Source organism: Dipodomys spectabilis, unplaced genomic scaffold, assembly GCF_019054845.1.
Source record: "Dipodomys spectabilis isolate Male_0828 unplaced genomic scaffold, ASM1905484v1 ptg000125l, whole genome shotgun sequence".
NCBI classification, from domain to species: domain Eukaryota; kingdom Metazoa; phylum Chordata; class Mammalia; order Rodentia; family Heteromyidae; genus Dipodomys; species Dipodomys spectabilis.
The window spans coordinates 23,679,537-23,700,224 of record NW_024870802.1 but is presented as its reverse complement, the minus strand read 5'-3'; the positions used below and the strand labels follow the sequence as shown (position 1 = coordinate 23,700,224).

Below are 20,688 nucleotides of genomic sequence, written 5' to 3'. Positions count from 1 at the left end.
CTTGTCCGTTATATGGCTAGTGAAGATCTTCTCCCAATTCGTGGGCTTTCTATTGATCTTGCTAGCTATGTCCTTTGCCATGCAGAAGCTCTGCAACTTCATGCAATCCCATTTGTCCAACCTTGCCCCATTTGTTAGGAAATGGAAAGACTTGGAAAAAATTATATTAAGTGAAGTAGGCCAAGCCCAAAGAAACATAGGTCCCATGATTTCCCTTATTTGCAATATCTAGTATATATATGAGTCAAGCAGAAAAGGCCAGATAAGGTGATGTTAGGAAAATGAACCTTAAGATATGTATTTTAAATGTTTTTTTTCTTTCATGCATTTGTTTCTAACGCAATTATAAGATTATTTCTTTGTTGCTTTGTATGTCCCTCCTCCACAGTATAACCCATGATTTCACTGTATTTGATGTCGGTATAATTTGTGGAGGGGAAGGGGAAAAACAAGTCGTTTAAATAAGAATACAGGTGGACCTGTTGCAACAATGAGAAGTACAAGTTGTCCTCATGTCGAAAACGAACTTTACAACTTGGGGGAGGGGGGGAAGGATGGGAAGGGTAAACAAAGGAGGAGGCTACAATGCTTGATAAGAAATGTACTCACTATCTTACCCATGTAATTGTAACCCCTCTGTACAGTATTTTCACAATAAAAAAAGAGAAAAAAAACTGGGAGAGAATGAGGGAAAGGGTAACATTGCCCAAAAAGAAATGTACTCATTACCTGACTTATATAACTGTAGCCCCTCTGTGTATCACCTTTATAATAACAATAAAAATTAATATATTCACACAAAAACTCGAAGACTGAATCATTTGCTTCTACTTGTCCCTTTAATTTACATATGCATAGTTTTCCTCATTTCATTCATCTAAAGAGGACCAGAATAGCAGATTAGGGACTTGGAATCTAAACTGAGTCTTGTCACAGACAGGCTCTGGGTGGCTGGTAAATAATAAATCTGAACCTCTGGATATTTTCTTGATTTGTCATTGCTGTTTTGCCTTGTTAATCAAAGAGAGTGAACATGAAATCTCCTGAAATCTAAGTATGAGGTTCAATACTGAGTTAGCATCAGAAGTACATCCTTCAAAAGCCTCTAAAACGTTTTAAAGCATTGATAATTACATAGTCACTAGGCTGCTGTGCATGGTACTTTAATCGTCTTCTATAAGCAGGTATACAGGACCTTATACACACAAAACCGGTGGGAAGTGTCACTGGGCCCATCTTAAAGATGTCGAAATTGAGCCTCAAGAGATGAAGTCATTTGTCTAAAATCACGCAAGCAGTACTCAAACAAGGAAGCCATAATCTAATATCAAGCTTGAAACTTTTTAGACCAGTCGTTCCATTCTGCCAATCGATTCTCAGGTTGTTCTCAGGTTGTTAAGATTCAGCTAAAATTCCTGACTAACCTTGTCACTTGCACAAAGTCTCATTCTTTTAATTCAGTCCTTAACACGACTGGATTCTGATCCAAACAAGTGCAAACATGCATGCTTTTTAGTAAATCTAATTTAATATCTTTACAATAACGAGAATTCTTTAAGAAAGAAGAGGGAAAGAAGAGAAAGCTGTAAGAGAAATCACCATCCTATAAAAAGTAAGCTCCACAGAGTGCTTCTAATACCATATATGTCCAAATCTCCCCACTGGCTTCTTTTTTTTTAAAGCAGCTGAGAGATTGGAATTTGCTCTTTTCCCAAGTGGGACCAAGCTCCTCGGAGTCCTTCAAGTATCAAAATTTTATTTTGATGGAAAGGAAGACAAATCACTGTGATTCCCCAAGAAGAGCTTTAGTTATTTTATAAGAGCCATAATGTACTTTAGCCTAAATTTCACCATCTCATATCAGGTATTTAGTAGTTTCATGGAATTTATTTTTCAAAAACACAAAAAAGTCAAGTCCAATGACCACTATGGAATTTATAAATCTGACAACTTAGTGTGTGCAAAAGTTTCTTGGAAGAATATTCTCATGAACATAACTCAAACACAAAAAAATAGATAAATGATAACTTTCCATATTTCTGCTATGGATATGTTTGGTAAACATTCTGTCTTTAGTGTATAAACGTAATTTTGCTTATGCCACCAGCACCTGTTTTGCTTTAATAGAAAAGTTTGTCGCTTATTTAGCTCAACCTTCAAGACATTAAATCCTGTTTTATTAAGGTACATGTGTTCTCATAAATTTAAAATTCACAGTAAAATTAACCTTTATTCATTCAGCACTTACACTTGTTGGCATCATCTCACATATAAATAAAATATACTTGAGAAAGTGTATACAGGAATATTGGTAACAGCATTGTCACTGTTTGCCAAAAAAATACTCTAATAAGTTGAGCTACATGCCGAATACTTAATGGCTATTATAAAGTCTAGTATGGACTGATCTGGAAAGAAGCCCAAATGGTGTTACTAGCGAGAAAGAGACAGAGACAGAGACAGAGAGACAGACAGACAGACAGACAGAAACAGAGAGACAGAGAGAGAGGGAGGGAGGGAGAGGGAGAGGGTTGCTGAGAAATATTAAAGAAAGACTAGCACCTGTAGCTCATACCTGTAATCATGCCTAAGCCCCTGGCTTAGATCTAGAGGATCATGGTTCATGACTAGCCCAAGCAGAAAAGTACAAAAGAAACTCTTTCCTAAAGAATCAGTAAAAAGGCTGGAGAAGTCAGCTCAATGATACAATGGCAGCTGGATAATGTGTATAAGTCCCTGAGTTCAAAGCACAGTACTGCCAAAAAGAAAGAAGACAAAGGAGGAGAAGGAAAGAAGGAAGGAAGGAAGGAAGGAAGGAAGGAAGGAAGGAAGGAAGGAAGGAAGGAAGGAAGGAAGGAAGGAAGGAAGGAAGGAAGGAAGGAAGGAGGGAGGGAGGGAGGGAAGGAGGGAGGAAGGGAGGGAGGGAGGGAGGGACAGACAAAACTGCAAATCAGCCGGAAAGTTATCTCTATCAAAATGATTTACACAGATGTACGGAAAGTGTAACACTGGCTCCTTACTGGAAGACCGATAGGGGGGAAATGGGGAATACATTAAATTTTGTGTATCCTGGTTGGTAGGTAACCAGGATACATTGATTTTGCAATTAAAACAATCAAGGGAGCAGACTTATCCTAAGTGGAAATTGAAACACATTTGCTTGCTTGTCAAAATTGTATACTTCTTAGGTATCAAAAAGGTATGTCCAGACTCTTGGCACGTTTGTGACATGTTAAGTAAAGAAGCAGTACTACACAAAAGAAACATTTTGATTCTAATTGCTTCAATATGAAGGAGCCCAAAAAGTCACTGGCCTCTTCCCCTCTTGGTGGACAGACAGTATGATGCCAGGGAACCAAACCAGGCAGTATGAGATAACCAGACAATTTCCAGGCAAGATGCTTAAAATCCTGCTGCTCTACTTCAAGGTTTTTCTTGTCTAGATTAAAAAAAATCAGAAAGATCAGAGAAAACAAAAGGTATTTCCTACCTTTGCACTTGCTTTACTACATCCATTAAAGACTATATTTTTTGACCTTGCAGACAGCAGAGAGCAGATGTTACATTTGATCTACACTTGATCCTATCTGGCAGTCATAGATACTATAATGTAGGACTCCCCTAGCCTAGGAAAACTAGAAGTTATTGTCCCAAAAATATATTTAGATATTAATAACAGTACTTCAAACAAGTACAGAACAGAATTTTAAAACATTTTTGCAAGGACAATTTGTTGTCAAAGAAGGATACATATGTGTGTACACAAAGATATATACATATATATATATATATATCCATATACATATATATATCCTTCTTGCTTATCAAATTACCATCTTACATAGAATTTAAGGCAAAAGACCAATTCAAAATGGCAAGTAATAGCATTAGTTCTGACTTCTTACACATAGTACAACTTCCTTTGCTTACAGGAATAAAGAAAAAAAAAGTACATTTCTCACATCACAAAGGATGGGAACCAGCAAGCAGCAAGATTACTTGTATGCAGTCCCCTGAGAGGGTTTCCATGAGAGGGGTCATGCACTGAATGAAATAGCCTTTTACAGGAAAGCTGAATGACACTTTCCGAGGTAATAGTGATTCAAAAACTTACAGTCCATTAGATGTGACCCACAATTCATCCCTTCATGACAGGCCAGATTATACTAGCTTTCTTTCTCCATAAAAGTACTGAGAAGCAGTTCATATTTAGGGCATCTCATAGGACATTTCTCTCTTGAAATATCTAAATACAGCTTTACAATCGCATTAATTAGCTTATTAAAAATTTTTCAAAGAAGGGCTTCAGACTATGATTTGAAGTCATTGAATTGTGTTCTAGAATCAGAGAATTATTAAGGAGATCAAACATTCTACTCACAATTTTATCGATTAACTGAACTAATTTTTCCTTATAATAATCTTTTAGGTGTTTTTTAAGGGAGAAGTAATAAATGAGTAGGAAGTCATTCTCATGCTTTTTCAATCTTCTTGACTTTGCATATTCTTACGACTATAATTTGTCTATTATTTCACTCAGTTTGCTTTGCTCAGCCAAAAATGAGTTCAAAGATATATTGGAGGAGTTTTAGGAATTTCCCTTAATTTGGTATCATTATTCAAGGAACATTCCATGTAAGCCATATTGTTTGTTTATCTTTTCTATAAGGTAAACAAAGGAAGATACTTTACTTTGGTCTTTTGGTTTACATTCCTCCAAATCATTACTAATTGGAAAAATTTAAAGTTACATGTATTCAATAGCACACTGCCCAAACACCTGAATTCTCATATTGAGGAAGTTATGTAATAAAAGACTGTATTTGAAAATTCAACCACAGTTCATCTCACACTGCTAGTGGATTATTAAATGTTATTCTCCTGCTGCCATCTTGTGGCAATTGTTGAAATTTCTCTCTCATGTCCCTTCACCCACTCTTCCTTTTTTTGTTGCTGGGATCATTTGGTTTGGGGTTTGTTTTTATTTTTACTACGTTGAGGAGGATATTTATTAATCATATTTAAGGTCTTTCTTACGTGGTGGTGAGATGACCTACACTATTCTCTAGAAGAGAGAATGGATCTGGTAAATAGCCTGTGATACATTCTCTTTTTTGTCCTTAGACTTTTTGCTCACCATTCCTTTGAACATTTAACAATTTCTGTGTGTGTGTGTATGTGTGTGTGTGTGTGTGTGTGTGTGTGTGTGTGTGTGTGTGTGTGTGTGTGTGTGTGTGAGATCCTGAGATTTCTCACTGGAGGCTAGAGCTCTATCTCTTGAGCTAGGCTCCATTTTTGGCTTTTTATTTTTCTTATGTATTTTTGGCTGGTTTATTGGAGATAAGAGTCTCACAGACTTTTGTGCCCCAGCTAGCTTTGAACCACAATCCTCAGAGCTCATCCTCTTGCATAGCTAGGATTACAATTATGATCCACCAGTATCCCATTAATAATATGTATTTTTTAACTCATTGCCATTGGGCTGGGAAGGTGGCTCAGTGGTAGAGTGCTTGCCTTGCATGCCTGAGGCCCTGGGTTCCATTCCTCAGCACCACATAAGCAAAAAGAAAAAAGCCGGAAGTGGCATTATTGCTCAAGTGGTAGAGCGCTAACCTTGAGCTGAAGAGCTGAGGGACAGTGCCCAGGCCCAGAGTTCAGGCCCCATGACTGGATCCAAAAAATAAATAAATAACTAAATAACTCATTGCCATCATTTACCTTAATCAAGTTGGGGTGGGGAGGGAAGGAGGAAGAAAGTGAATGAGGGAAGGAGAAAAGAAAGAAGGGAAGAAAAGCATTCCAAACATCATGCTATAAAGCAATACAGGATAGAATGGCCTTGCCCAGCCACAGGACCCCACTCTCATGAGGAATGAAGGACCCCCAAAAGTTGAGAAGATGCACTGCAGATACAATTAAGAAGAAATCCAGGTTTCAGGGAGGTTTTGCATCCTAGGATCTCTTTATTATTTCTAGGCTGTTCTGATCAGCTATGGAGGGAATTCACAGATCAGGGGAGGGGAAATAAAATGTTTTTCTTACAATACAAGTGTGAGTCCTTACTATACTGACATCAGCAAGCTTGAAGATATTTTATAAAACTCCCCATTTCCATATGATTCCACCCCCCACCACCACCCATTTCAATTTTCCTGCAAATGTTGTGATACAGCCATGAAACACATCCTCTTAGGGATAAGTACAGAGGGAAGTTGAGAAGTCAGAATCTCCCAGAGTATGAACTGCAAAGAAACACATATTTTAAAAAAAGAAAAAGGTTTAATTTCTTTTTGAAAATAACTACAGAACCTTTCCCAAACTTCTCAGTGGTTCAATAGGCCATGCACAATCTGTTTTGCTATTCTCTTTTCTCTAAAAATAAAAATCTATGAATCTTCACATTTAACCCTCCCAGCATGGATTTGATATGATCATTATATAATTTCTTCCAACAAATATTTTAATAGTTTTAATTTTTATTAATTTTTAACTATTAATGTAGAATAAATTCAGCTCTGTGGCATCTGGAACTATTCTTGATGCCACCATGAATAGAGCCGTTACACTGAAATATATGGGTTAAGTGGAGTCAAATAAAACCAAAAACCTTTATTTATAAATAAGTAGCTTGACAAGTCAGAGAATCAAGATTCCGATGTTTCAGAGCCATAGATCAGATCAAAGCCCTCAAACAGCTTTTCTGTAGTGACTCATAAGATGTTCCCACGTACTTACTCCCTCTGAAAAAGTGAGACTATCTGTGGGTTATGTACCATTTCCTGCCATCTATTTGTGATCTTCCCTGTTAGGAAAGCCAATTGGAATGCAAGTAAACGGCTATCCCTAGGGAAATATTTGTGAATGCCCACAGCCTTGCTTTTTAAGAAACTAAGAACTCATGAATGCTAAGTTTTAAATTATTAATTTTATCTTGCAGCTCATCAAATATATACCATTGTGTCATGAACCACAACTGAACTCTGCTTGAGTAATATATAGGATGTCAGGTTGAGTGTTTTAGAATGATCTTATTCTCTGAGAGACCACTAAGTTGAGCACAAACTGGTTTCACAGAGCTGGGCCCTTGTGGCTCAGGTCTGTAATTTTTTTTTTTTCTTGGGGGGGGGGCTGTCTGGTCATGGGGCCTGAACTCTGGGCCTGGGCACTGTCCCTCAGTTCTTCAGCTCAAGGCTAGCACTCTACCACTTGAGTCACAGCGCCACTTCCGGCTTTTTTTCTTTTTGCTTATGTGGTGCTGAGGAATGGAACCCAGGGCCTCATGCATGCAAGGCAAGCGCTCTACCACTGAGCCACCTTCCCAGCCCCATGCCTGTAATCTTAACTACTCAGGAGGCTGAGATCTGAAGATCAGGGTTGAAAGCCAGCCCAGACAGGAAAGACTTTGAGATTCTGAGATTCTTATCCAATTAATCACACACACACACAAAAAAAAAAAAAACTAGAAGTGGAGCTGTTACTTAATTGGTAGATCACTAGCCTTGAGCACAAAAGCTCAGGGACAGCATCCAGGCCCTGAGTTCAAGCCCCAGGACTAGTACACACACATACACACACACAGACACACACACACACACACACACACAGACATACACACACACACAGACATACATACACACACACACACACACAAACTGATTTCACTCTCTTAAAGCCACAAAAAAAAGAAAGAAAGAATAAAGCCACAAGAGTCTTAGAATATACAAATATAAATAATATGAATATTCTATGTGTAGGTTATTCTTACCTTTTCTCTGAAAACAACATGTGGAATGTGGAATGAAAGAACTCTATAGTATGGTGAGCCACAGGTTTTATTTGGTTGGAATTTTTACTGTAAACAGACCTGGTTTCTACCCCTGGGTTTACAAGCTAAGATATAAAAGAATTTTTCTATTTGGGGCATTTCCAGAATATGTAGCCAAATCCACTGTTAGTTGAAGGATGCACGAAATTAGCATCATCCATATTACACAGGCAATGAGAGGCATCAAGAAAAATATTAACATTTACCCAAAGGCTTTAGATTTGCTTCTGAGACATTAACACCATCACATCATTGAATAAACAGACCAGGGATATTTGTGTAAGAGGCAAACATAAAAATATTTTTAGGATCCCGATAGAGATTTTTAGCAACATTTTTGCAACATTTGAGGTCAAAGTGCTCAAATAAAGATACATCTGAGCATTTAAAACACATTTCCAAGCACTGCAAACTGAATTAGAAAGGACAGTCTGAAGTAGCAACAGGTTTATCTGAGAGAATTATTTAAGAACTATAGTTTCATCATCTCTGTCACAAATAATAAAGGTAAAGAAAATCCTGACAAGGTAATTATAGTAGCTAGCTTTACTAGATTTGCCTTGACAAATTAACATTCAGAAGAAATCAGCACATCCATCCTATCAACTTGCAAATGGAAATGTTAGCGATGTGTCATATCTATAACAAAGTCAATCTGAATCCAGGATAACAAATTAATTACATAAGACTAATCTGAAAGAATATGCTCAGTCAATAGGTAGCAAAAAAAATGGTACTCGCATTCATCCAACACAAGTTAAACAGGACAAGCTACAAACAGTATTTTTTAAAATTTTTAGTCATTACACAATTTGTGTTGATTGAATATAAAAATGATACTATTTTCTAAGATAGCACAGATTTCTAATATATTCACACATAAGAAATGATACAAAATTGTTTAAAATAAAGCCAACACAGAAACCCCAAACTCTGTGCTCCATCCACAATTGTTTAATGAGGACTGCAGAGAGAATTAAAAAGGAATCTGTTGTTTGAGAATAATAATAAACTAAACAAGGATATACATTCTACTATCAGTGCATCATACAATAACCCTACTTACAAGGTACTCGTTTCAATGTGTCAATTTTTGAACAAATATTGTGAATGAGAATATGTTCCATATGAACTAATAATTACTTGTAACCTTGTAAAATGAGCTACAGGTGTATTTCTAAAACACCTAAAAATATGAAAGATTTATAAAGCTTACAGTAACAGTTTCAGCAAGTACTCTTCCCTGTATTACTTGTTGTATAAACCTTGCAAATTAAAATGAAGTGACAGGGCATATAGAATTAAACTAGATGACAGACAGAACCATGAAGACCCCAAAGAGGCACAAAACACAGACAAAGGGGTGGGCTGTGAGGGGTGGGTGGGAATGCTGAAGGGGTGACATTGATCATAAAGTGCTTGGTTGATTGGCAACTCTTTTATACAACTACTTAAAGATAATACAAATATTATTTTTTTAAAAAAGAGCAACACACAGCGGCTGCAGTGTGTCCCAGTGTCTCATGGCCTTTGCCAGCTGGGTCAGCAGTGCATGGTTCTACCCCACCCCTGGAGCAGCATCTACTGTGGGTGTTCCATGAATTTGAGGTGGAGGGTGAGCCCTCCCTGCTCTCAGTAACCCCAGTTGGGCTTCTGGCCCCTCCAGCAACCTCATGTCCTAATTCTTCCCTACCTCCCATCCCCTTGGCTAGTCCCTGAAGCCTTTAACCAAACGAGAGTGGGTACTGGCCTTCTGGAAACATAGGGCAACAGGACAAGGGCTATGGAGGGTCTAGACTTGTTGGTCCTTTGGCACGAAGAGTTGTGACCAAGTAGAGTTGATCGGCCCCTGCCTGCCCTGTGAAGGCTGAAGCCAGGGGGAACTTGGTGGAGGTGTTAGGGGGGTTCCTTGGAATGTGATAGGTGGAGTTCCTTAGAAATCTAACCAGAGAAGGGCTGGCTGAGAGGCTAGGCCCAGTGCCCACACCAGTGTAGAGGGGTTTGGGGCCTGCCCGGTGGTCAGCAGCATTGGTATCCAGTATTTTATTGTTATACATAGTTTGTGTTTGTGATATATAAGGTTTTCGTTATTTTGTATAAGATCAATAGATGCCTTGAAAGAGGGGGGAATAAAAGAAGAGCAACAACAGAAATGAATGAAAAAAATCACCATGGGATAAACATAAGATATACTGCTTCAAGGAGCATACTCAAACACTAATTTTAATACCTTATTCTGGAGACAGCACTAATTTATTACCCAGTACCAGCCACAAGCAATGACACACTGGACGATGACATGATCCATTTTATAAGAACATTCCCAAGAAGGAAACCTTCCTTTCTACTACAAACTGACTTGAGAAAAGTTTTCTATGAAGAACTACTTTAAGAAATTCAAATTATAAATAGAATAAAGTGTTGATTTGGTTCATTTGTATACATGTATGCATATATACACACAAGTGTGTGTATGTAAGTATGTGTGCGTGTGTGTGCGTGTGTGTGTGTGTGTGTGTGTGTGTGTGTGTGTGTATCCTTCATTTATTTCCCTCTCTTTCCATTGGGAACTCAGCATCCCAGCATACCAATAAAGCCACACTTAAGGTCAGTACTCCTTTCTGACAATTCCCAACTTCTGAGCTTTCACTTTTGTGAAACAGGATATGCCATTCCTGGTTTATCTCAGAGCTCACTGTAACTTCCAAAAGCTACAAGAAGCCTAGATAACATGGGGTCCTGAACGCTGATAAGCAAATTCTCAATGGCAAATGAAAATAATTATTCATACCCTGAGCAACTATGAGATCACCTGAGAATCTTATCAAATGCTAGGGTTTTAAAGCATTCTCAGCATCCTTTAACATGGCTCAGAAAGAGAGAGCTATAGGAAACAGGCTCTTAGTCAGGAAAGAGGAAAAAGATAGCACATTTTTTGTTTTTTCAGGTCTGTTAGAAATAGTTTTGTGGGGATCAAATTCTTAATGAACACATAAATATAAATTTTCCACCTATGTGAATATTGGTGACCCAAATGAACAAGAACTCCTATTAGTCCATTTTTGGACCACAACTCCTGTTGTATCTATGGTCTTGGAACAAGTGTAAAATTCCATAAGCAGAACTAATCTCAAGGTGAAGTTTCTTACATAAGAAACATGTAATGGATGCAAAATCAAGAAACCTAAATTTTCTTTCTGGTCTTACTACACATGCTCAGTTTCCTTACCACTAAATCCAAGATCCATCCACCTCCTGTAAGAATTCAGGTTGGTAGTAGGCATGCAGGGTTCTGTTTAGACCCTGTCCTCTTCAAATTACATGTGGCAAAATACAAGGATATTTACCAGCTGTCCTCTCCCTCTTCTTCATCCTGCCTCCTTTTAAATTCTTGCCATAAATATCAGTCATCTAAGTAAACTAAAACTGTTTTGCCCAAGACTCCTGTTAGAATAATAGGACATTAATGAAAAAGAGCTAAGAAGTTCATATATACATTTTGATTAACCAGTGATAACTTTTGGTTATAGAAATGAAAGGGTTACATTGCAACAATGAGATGTACAAGTTGTTATGTTGAAAACGAACTTTACAACTTTGGTGGGGGGGGGGGGAGGATTGTTTGGGGGACGAGGGAGGATGGGAAGGGATGGGAAGGGGAAACAAAGGAGGAGGCTACAATGCTTGATAAGAAATGTACTCATTATCTTGCCCTTGTAATTGTAACCCTTCTGTACAGTATTTTCACAATAAAAAAATATATAATAAAAAAATAAAAATAAAAAAGAAATGAAAGGGTTTGCACTAGAAACCTTACCTAAGGCAAAGGAAATGCAAAGGAAGCAATCAAAATCATTTTCACGTGCTTCATAAATCCATTATTCATCAATCCTGTCTCTAATGGGACACCAAACCACTGAATGACAATCCCAAGAGTGGGAATGTGTGAGGAAAGTCCAGTCTGGTGCCGCATAGACAGGGCATATGTGCTGAATACAAGAATTCATTGGTTATTCATTCTCATGAGGTCACTTTAGGGCTGGCTCTAGGATTTTTAAGTCTATTCTAATTTAAGGGATGTTTATTTCTTCCTGGTGAGAAAGATTCCTCAGTTATAACATAGAACCAGCCCATTTTTTTCCCCCTAAGACTATACAGTGTAGCTGGTTAGAACTTTGATTCTTAAAAGCTGTGAGATTTGGAGTTGAAATTTGTTTGTGGCATTTCCAAATTGTGAGAACTGAAGCAAGTGACTTAATTTCTTCAAACATCGGATTCCTCACCTAAAAAGTTAGAATATCATTTCAAATTGTGACAAAAATATGTGTGTAAACAACAACAAAAACTACAACAAGCTGCCATAGGCAAATAGCTGGTCACACTGCTGAAATGGTTAAAATTAGCCATATTTATGATTGCTTAGCATTTTTATTTTAAAACCCTGTATATTTTCTATATTAACAATTAATATGGTATTGATACTGGGCCCCAAAAGTTAGAACACACTACTTCCTTGAAGGTTTTTTAATATCAAAATTATACCAATTCCTTTTATTTAGACTGAAGGTCAAACTTGCCCTGAATTGAATCAAAGATGCAGAAGGCAAGTTTTTCTGGGGCGAACAGTCTAAGTATCCATGTCCCAGCAGCAGGAAGTTCCAAATGATCAACTTACATCATCAAGAATCAAGGGATCTGTGACACAAATAGCTAAATGACTTTGTACTATAGTCTATTATTATTCTAGCAACAAATTAGTATTGATTCTCATCCTTAAGCTAATTTAAAAATTGTGAATGTCTCATGAGCACACAATAGTTAATGAAACAGCCATAATAAGGAAGTTAGGTGTGTGCAAAAATATTTAAGGAAGAAATTGAGGGTAATCAGCAATTCTTGAGAAATATACACATGGAGAAAATCAAGAATTCACACAAATCGATGTGAAATTCTGGGAGTCCTTTGGCAGAAAGAAAGTACTTTCAACATAAATTTAAAATATCATCACCACCATCCAGAACAGCCTGTAGTTTTCAATGATAATCACTTGATCCCTACTGGGCATTTCTTAAGGGGTCTGAAAATGAGTACTGCAATAAGTCGGATATTTTCTTTTTAAACATGATCGTCATATTGTACACTTGATACTTATGCTGAGAGCTCAGATCTTCCTTTTCCCCAGTATAATTTTCATCTAAGCATTCCTTAGATACTTGGATCATTCTTAATGGAGAATGTGCATTCTACTCTCTCTGTGGACACATGGAAATCTGACTAATCGGACTGACTTGATTACAATACTCAATATATTCTCCCACTTCCTTTCATGATAATAAATGTTTGAGATACTTTTGTCACCTGTTATGTAAATTTCTTGGATGGTAACGTTTTTCTAAGGCAGCTGCTGATATGTGCAGTGGGGGAACTCCCTTTTACTTTCCCTACCAAATAAATTCCTACACTTTCCAAACTACTGGGTAAAAATAGGGTCCTAAAAAAGTTTGAAATGAACTGGTAGCACAAATTAAGAAAATAATTCAAATGGTATAGCAACAGTTCAACACTAGCTTTGCAATAAAGCCCCAGTACACCTGTCTATCAAGATGGCATAGTCTAAAAAAAAAGGAAGGAAGGAAGGAAGGAAGGAAGGAAGGAAGGAAGGAAGGAAAGAAGGAAGGAAAGAAGGAAGGAAAGAAAGAAAAGCAAGTAAGAAAGCAAGCAAGAAAGGAAAAGACAGTAGCACATATAAAAATTAGGATACACACATTTATTTTAAAGACATCATCTACGGTACTAAACTTTACATCTTAGAAACACTGTGATAGTCTCCCCTTTAGCCAAAACAAAGTGTCTCACCACTGATAACTTACTACTGTCTCTTTAAGTGCTAGGATGAATACCTAATTCCAATGAGTACTACCCTCATAGATTATACCTGTCAAAATTCTTTAAATGCTAATGAGTCACCTTGCTGAAAATAAACTCTGTATTTCCATTTGAAAGTATAAAACTAAGCACCGAGTGGGGAAAAGTTTCTCCTCAGTCCCAGGAAACATCAGAGTAGAGAAAAAGAAAACAAGTAGGCCAGTGACTTGTTCTAGACACAAATAGGAGCTTCACCTCTACTGAGTAGGAGCCACTCTTAAAAGTTCCTGCTCCAGCAAGCAAAAAGAAGGGAGGGAGGGGGAGAGGAAAAGAAGTGTATATGCCAACCATCTACCATCTCCTCTCAGCACACACAAGAACTCATGCTTAGAGATTTTTATCATGGGGGAGGAGGAGTTTAAAAAACAAAACAAAACAAAAAACCACACACACACACACACACACACACACACATAAAAACACACGTGCCTTTTTGACAGCTGGTGCCTGAAAGAGGGTAGCCTTTGGGAAAAGGTGGTATGTTCTCTTTTTCTCTCCCATACCCCCGTGAAACTTCCTCCCTACTGCTAAGCAATGCTTTACTCTGAGGGACACACAGCCCAGACACAGAAATCTGAAATTTCAAAAATGCGATAAAGCTGGAACCCGGCAGCCCTGGGAGACCAAGGCGAGGCGAGCAGCTGCGGGGTGACCGCTGATGAAGTCGCTTCTTAAGGAGGTGGGCAGATTGATTCCAGCTGCTGAGCACGGGGCAGGGCAGTGGCCGCCGGCGGAATGCGCAGCCGGGCTTAAGGCAAGACAGCAGCAGCTTCCCCACCAAGGGCACAGCCAAATATTAGCTCTGTTTCCAATCTGAATCTCCAGGGAGGGAGCGTGAGCTTGCCTCCGTTCGACCCAATGGGGATTTAACAAGGCAGGTTGGGACAAAAGTTAACTACTGTCAACTCAACAAATGCAAAGTGACTCAGGAAACAAGAAATGGAAGGCTGGCCCCTGAGATGGCTGGCTCTTTCTGCAGGGCCCTTGCTTCCTGAGGGAAATCCTTCTGGATTGGTTCTGTCCCCCACCCCAACCCCCACCACACACCTACTCCCAACTCTGCATTATCTACTGGTTCTTAAACAGGGCCTTTGCTTCCCCCGCCCCCAACACACACACACACACACACACACACACACACACACACACACACACACACACACACACCCTGTAATGAGCACACTAGAGAGTCCACAGGGACACATGGAGGATAGAGGCGTAGTGGAGCTTTGGAGAGTCTTGAACCTGGCTGGGAAGGAGATATGGGAATCCAGCAGATTTAGAAGAGCTGGTCTTTAGAAGATCTGGTCTTCAAAGTAAGAGAGCTTAAGGGGGCGGGGTGCAAGAGTTTAGGAGTCCCGAGAGAGCCCCAAAGCCAGACAGCAAGGGCTCTAAGAAGAGCAAAGGGGTAAAAAGGTAGGCGGGCATGAAGACACGCCTAATGGAATATTCAATATCCTCAGAAATGCATTTTCGTCCGTGCTCTCCCAGAGACTTAAAAGCCAGTAATGGGCTTTGGAGTCTGCATTTCCTCTCCCTAATGTCCAGAGGCGCTTTAATGCTTCAGCCAATCGATCAGCCTTCGCCGGAGAAGGCGTCGAATGGAGTGCAAAAGCTTCCTACTTTGGGCCAAAATCTTCCCAAGCCTCCTCTGCACACCCGGTAGGAACGACACCCGACTTTGAACTGGCAGGATTTGGCTCTTAAAATGCCCTGGAGGAGGAGAGGAAGGCGCCTGAAGGCGCCCAGAGAAACAGCCCGCCCTCACTCCCTACCCCGACTTTTCCGGGAAGGGATTCAGACAGAAGGGGAGATCGCAGGGTCCACCTTGGGTCTGGGCTGAGCAGTAAACCCCAAATCTGCTTCAGGTGCAAGGTCACCTAGGCTCGAGGCAAACTTGAGTTGCCTTCTGGAAGAGCCGAGCAGATGAGCACCCAGAGGTGGGGTTTCTGGACAATTTCTTGGTGACATCACAACTGCCTTCAAAGTGACCCTGTGAGCAAGCCTCCCCCTTCCCCCCCCCCTTTTTTTTGGGAGGTGGGGGTAGGAGGGAGCCCGTGACCCGCCCTGCACTGGTTCACAGCCCTTCTAGTACAGCTCGAGCCCTGGACAAGTTTAGTCCCTAAATTGAACTCGACCCTGTCCAGACTTCTGCTCCCTCTGGAGGAGTCTCCGGCGAGGCTGCCGGGCAGCCCGATTCCCCAGGGTCGCCTCTGGGACACTGCAAGGCCCGGGGTGGACACAGCATGGACATCTCACCCCCACCCCCACCCCACCCCCGCCTCCCACCCGGGCGCACAAAGGAAAGTCGGACAGACCGCCAGCCCCGCGCAGAATGGACCAAGTTCGAAAGCGCGAGAAAACTTTCCACGATCCTTCCACCCCACCCCCTCCCACCCCCCAACCCCGCCCCACGCCACAGGGGCGCGTCTCCCCGAGGAGCTCGCCTTTCCCAGCCCCGGCGGAGACCAGCACAGCACGTGATGGGCAGAAATAAAAATAAACACGTCCCACTCCGCGCGGCGCGGCGCGGGCGTGGGGCGCCCGGCACTCTCCAGCCCCGGGGGCCCCTGGATCCCCAAGACCTCCGCTTCCCCCCACCCCCCCCGCCCCGACCCCCGCCGTCCCCTCGATCGTGAACCTCGGCCCAGGACCAGCTCCGGTGGCCTCTGCGGTCCACTTACCGAGCCGCGCCCTGCGCCTACCTTTCTGATTTGGTGAACTTCCGGAATGCCTGTCGGAGGTCGTGGAAAGACCTGTAGGTCTGCGGCTCGGCGGAGATGCCCTGCGCCCGGGTGGTCCGGGGGCCGATGTGGGTGGAGGGCACCGGCAACACCGACTGGCATTTGTGGAGCTTCCTCTTCAGCTCCTGGATTTCCTCCTCTTTCTCCGACAGCCGCTTCTCCAGCTCTTTGATCCTCTCTTCCTTGAGCATGAGAATCTTGGCAAAGTCTTCCTCCAGCTCGCTGCTCATTTTTCTCCCCTCCCCGGAGCCCCTCGAAGAAACTTTTTTTCCGCCCCCCGGGCGGTGGCTTGGGGCGGCGCGGCGGCTGGGACGACCCGCGGGCGGGCGGGATGGCGAGCGCGGAGCGGGACCGGGAGTGAGTGGGGCGCTAAGTGGAGGAGCGCCCCGGAGAGCTGTCCCTACTGCGGGTGCCAGGAGCCGCTAGCTTCGATCCACTTCTGCTGAACGGACTAAAAAGCACCGAGGGGAGGAGGATGAGACGGATAAAAGCGATGGAGACCAGAAGCAGAGTGCTAATCCCTAGCCTCTCCAGGGAATAGGTGATTATCTTTCATTGAGAAACCAATTAGAGCTGCCCGCCCTCCCCTGAGACCCCCCTCCCCGTCCCCCTTTCCCAATCGCTCCGTGAGAACACACGCTCACGCGTGCGCGCGCCACCCCACCGAGAGCCCAGTTTGTAGCAGAGGGTTGGATCAGAGTCTGGGCTCACTCCCATCACACGAGGATCACCCTTCCACGCTGTTCTGTGCCCCAAAGAAGGGGGTGGGATGGGTGTGTGAGTGTTGGGAGGGGGGAGAGCTCCTTGCCACTGGATCCTTGAAATAGCAACAATTACCATGTGATCTAGGGGATGACGCAGTGCTTGTAACTGGATCCTAAAGAGTGTGTGCTTGTGTGTGTGTGTGTGTGTGAGAGAGAGAGAGAGAGAGAGAGAGAGAGTTCATAAATATTAAACTGTCTTTACACAACAACCTGCATAAACTCATCTTTGTGAGTTTTTGTTTTTGTTTTTTGCTTTTGTTTCTGCTCTGGAAGTCTGGGTGTATTTGGAAAAAGTGTGTGTGTGTGTGTGTGTGTGTGTGTGTGTGTGTGTGTGTGTGTCTGACTATGAAGTCTTGAGGTTGGGACTGCTAAGTAATCAGAATGGCAGGTTACTGGCAGCTCCAAGTTTTTGTTGTCGTTTTCCAGTATAATACCTGACTGGCGATTGTGAACTAAAATTGTTGGAGGAACTGGGTGAACATGTGGTAAGGAGCCAAGTGTTTTTCGGAAAAGAGGGAGACCTAGAGTTGCTTGTAAAGGCTTTTGAGTCTAGGCTTTGTTTTGTGTACTACCGTTCAATCGTGTGTATTGATCATCTTTCAGGGCTCTGAAGCAGCTACTAGCCACTGCTAAAACTGCTGGGTCACCCTCTCAGTTCCACTTTGGGGGAGAAATTACGTCAGGGGTCAGCTTAGTTCTCCAAGCCTCCCATATCCATCACCTAAAGGGATTGTTCTGTGCCTCTGAGCTTGAGTGTCTGAAATTCCTACACTTCTATCATATGCACTTGTGCCACAGACATCATTTTCCCCCAACAGCGATCACTATTTGTTGTATAAGGGGGACATTTCTTCAGGTAGTTCAACAAATGACTATGATTTTTTTTAAGAGCTGTGATTAAGACATAAAAAGATTTTTTCTGAAATAATAACTTTCCTTTTTAAAAAACAAACCGATGTATAATTACTGGCTACTTAGGGGGGAAAATGGCTCTACTTGGGAACAAGTAAAAATTAAATTAAAAGAAGCCATTTGCTTTGGCTTATAGATAAAGTCTAAAATATATTTTCTTTTGGAGGTTACTCTATTGTTTACTATGAGTTCTGCTTGTTTGATTGTTTTAGATGAAATTTATTATAAAATCTATCTGAATTCTTTGATGGCATGTATATCCACATATGGATACATCAACTCAGATGAGAAGGAGGATTTTCTGGATCATTGATGATTTCTATTCTGTTGCTTCTGTGTGTGTGAACAGCTTAATCTACTACATTAAAACAGTAAGAGTAATTGATGCCCATTGTAACAATGAGAAGTACAGGACACTCTGTTGAAAACAAACTTTCAACTTTGGGGGGGGAGGAAATTATTGGGAAGGTGGAAAGGGAAGGAATGGTAGGGGAAAAATAATAATGATCAATAGGAAATGGACTCATTACCTTACTCATGTAATTGTAACCCCTCTGTACAGTATATTTACAATAAAAATATATTATAAAAATAATACCTTAGGGAAAAGTTTTCTCACCATTTAAGAATCTGACAAATAGCTTCAAATTTACCTATAAAAAACTGTTACAGTCTTTAAATGACTCTTACATGATTTTTTAAAACCGGTTTTTAAACTTGGTTCTCCTGCACATTAAAAAGAATGCAGAATATTTACCAAATTCTCTCATTCATTTGTTCTCTCTCACACACTTGAAAACTAAATCTATCCATATCTTCTAAAATAAAACTTATTTTTAAAGAAGTCTGCTTTGGTTTAAATACCATTGATATTTGGTGACATTAAAATGGGTCTATTGGTGGCCTAAAAATATTTAATTTAGAACACAAGAACAGCATGAAAAAGACACCTGGTAGAATTAAAAAAAAACTTGAAGTATTAAAACCAGAGTAGAATAGAGCTGTATCAAAATTTGAATATAGTTTAATCCAACCACATCACAGAGGAAGAAATGAGATCCTTTAAAAATTTTTATTGTAAAGGTGATGTACAGAGGGGTGACAGTTACATTGTAAGGTAATGAGTGCATTTCTTTTTAAAGTGTTTCCCACTCCCTCCTTTTCTCCTCACACCCTTGTAGTGTCTAGTGAGTATCACTGTTGCACTGATCCACCCTTTGTCCCACAGAAATGAGATCCCAATGATGAAATCCAGGTTCTCACAAGGACAGAAATTTGGGTCCAGAGCTCCCCATGGCAGGATGGTGATTTCCAGCTTGAAAACTGAAAATCTACAAGCACTAGGATTCTAATGGCCCAGTATTCAAATTTGTGACTTGTCCCTTGATGCTGACTTCTAAATTTGCAGCAGGAATAGTGACAGAGCAGAAATATTAACAAAGCTTCAGGCTTTGGCTTTTGTTTTGTTTTCTTAAAGGAGAAGGTCGCCATCTAGTGCCCTTGGAAAATTTTGCTAAAATCCAATGAAATTAAAGTTACTTTCAGAATTTTTATTGGGAAAAATTAAGTGAAGTAAGCCAGGCCCAAAGAAACATAGGTACATGGTTTCCCTTATTTGCAATAACTATTATATGTCTGAGACAAGCAGAAAAGGTCAGATAAGATGAGTTCGGTGAAATGAACCCCATGATAAGGACACAAGTGGTTTTTTCTTTCTAGCTTTTGTTTCTAACATATTTATAAGGTGACTGTTTTGTTGCTTTGTATGTCCCTCCCCCACAGTATAACCCCTGTTTTCACTGTATTTGATATTGGTATAGTTTGGGGAAGGGAAGGGGAAAAAAAACAATTTTTTAAAATAAGGATACAGGTGGACCCATTGTAACAATGAGATGTACAAAATGCTATGTTGAAAAACGAACTTTAGAACTTTGGGGGAGGTGAGGAGGGAGTGTAGTTGTGGAGATGGGAGGGCAGGGATGGTAAGGGAAAAACAAAGGAGGAGGCAACAATGCTTAATAAAAAATGTACTTATTACCTTGCTCATGTAATTGTAACCCCTCTGTATGGTATTTTCACACTAAAAAACTTATTTAAAAAAAGAATTCTTATTGCAGAAAAACAGAAAATATGAAGAATTTCATATCAGAGAAAAAAATTGATCATTTAGACACTGGACAATGATGGTAGTAGTGCTGTTGAATATTGATTGTTAAGATATTGAGCACAGAGCTAAGTATGTCACTGACTGATTTTAATCTCCATGGTAAGTCTCTAAAGTAAAAACAAGTATTCAATTCTCTCTTCTAGAGGGATAACCTTATGCTTACTCAGATTAGGTAATTTTCCTTGTTAATGTTGCCCAGATTTGTCTCAATCTGCATGTAGCACTGCTTCTACCTAAAATGCAGTAAATTTTGTACTTGTCTATGCCAGTGGACACACAGAACTAAAACGTCTGTTTTCATTGGACACACTGTGTATACACCCATATAACCCCAGAGGAGTTCCCAGGATT

General features: G+C 40.6%; 1 protein-coding gene across 1 annotated transcript in view; it reads right to left on the bottom strand.

The window, feature by feature from the left end:
* Prkg1 (protein kinase cGMP-dependent 1) overlaps positions 1 to 17,114 on the bottom strand; it is a 1,051,642-nt gene extending 1,034,528 nt beyond the window's left edge. Inside the window, exon 1 of the mRNA XM_042689193.1 lies at positions 16,456 to 17,114. Within this exon, the coding sequence (XP_042545127.1) occupies positions 16,456 to 16,724 (269 nt within the window). The 5' untranslated portion in view covers positions 16,725 to 17,114. The remainder of the gene's footprint in view (positions 1 to 16,455) is intronic.
* Between the last annotated feature and the right edge of the window lie 3,574 nt (positions 17,115 to 20,688).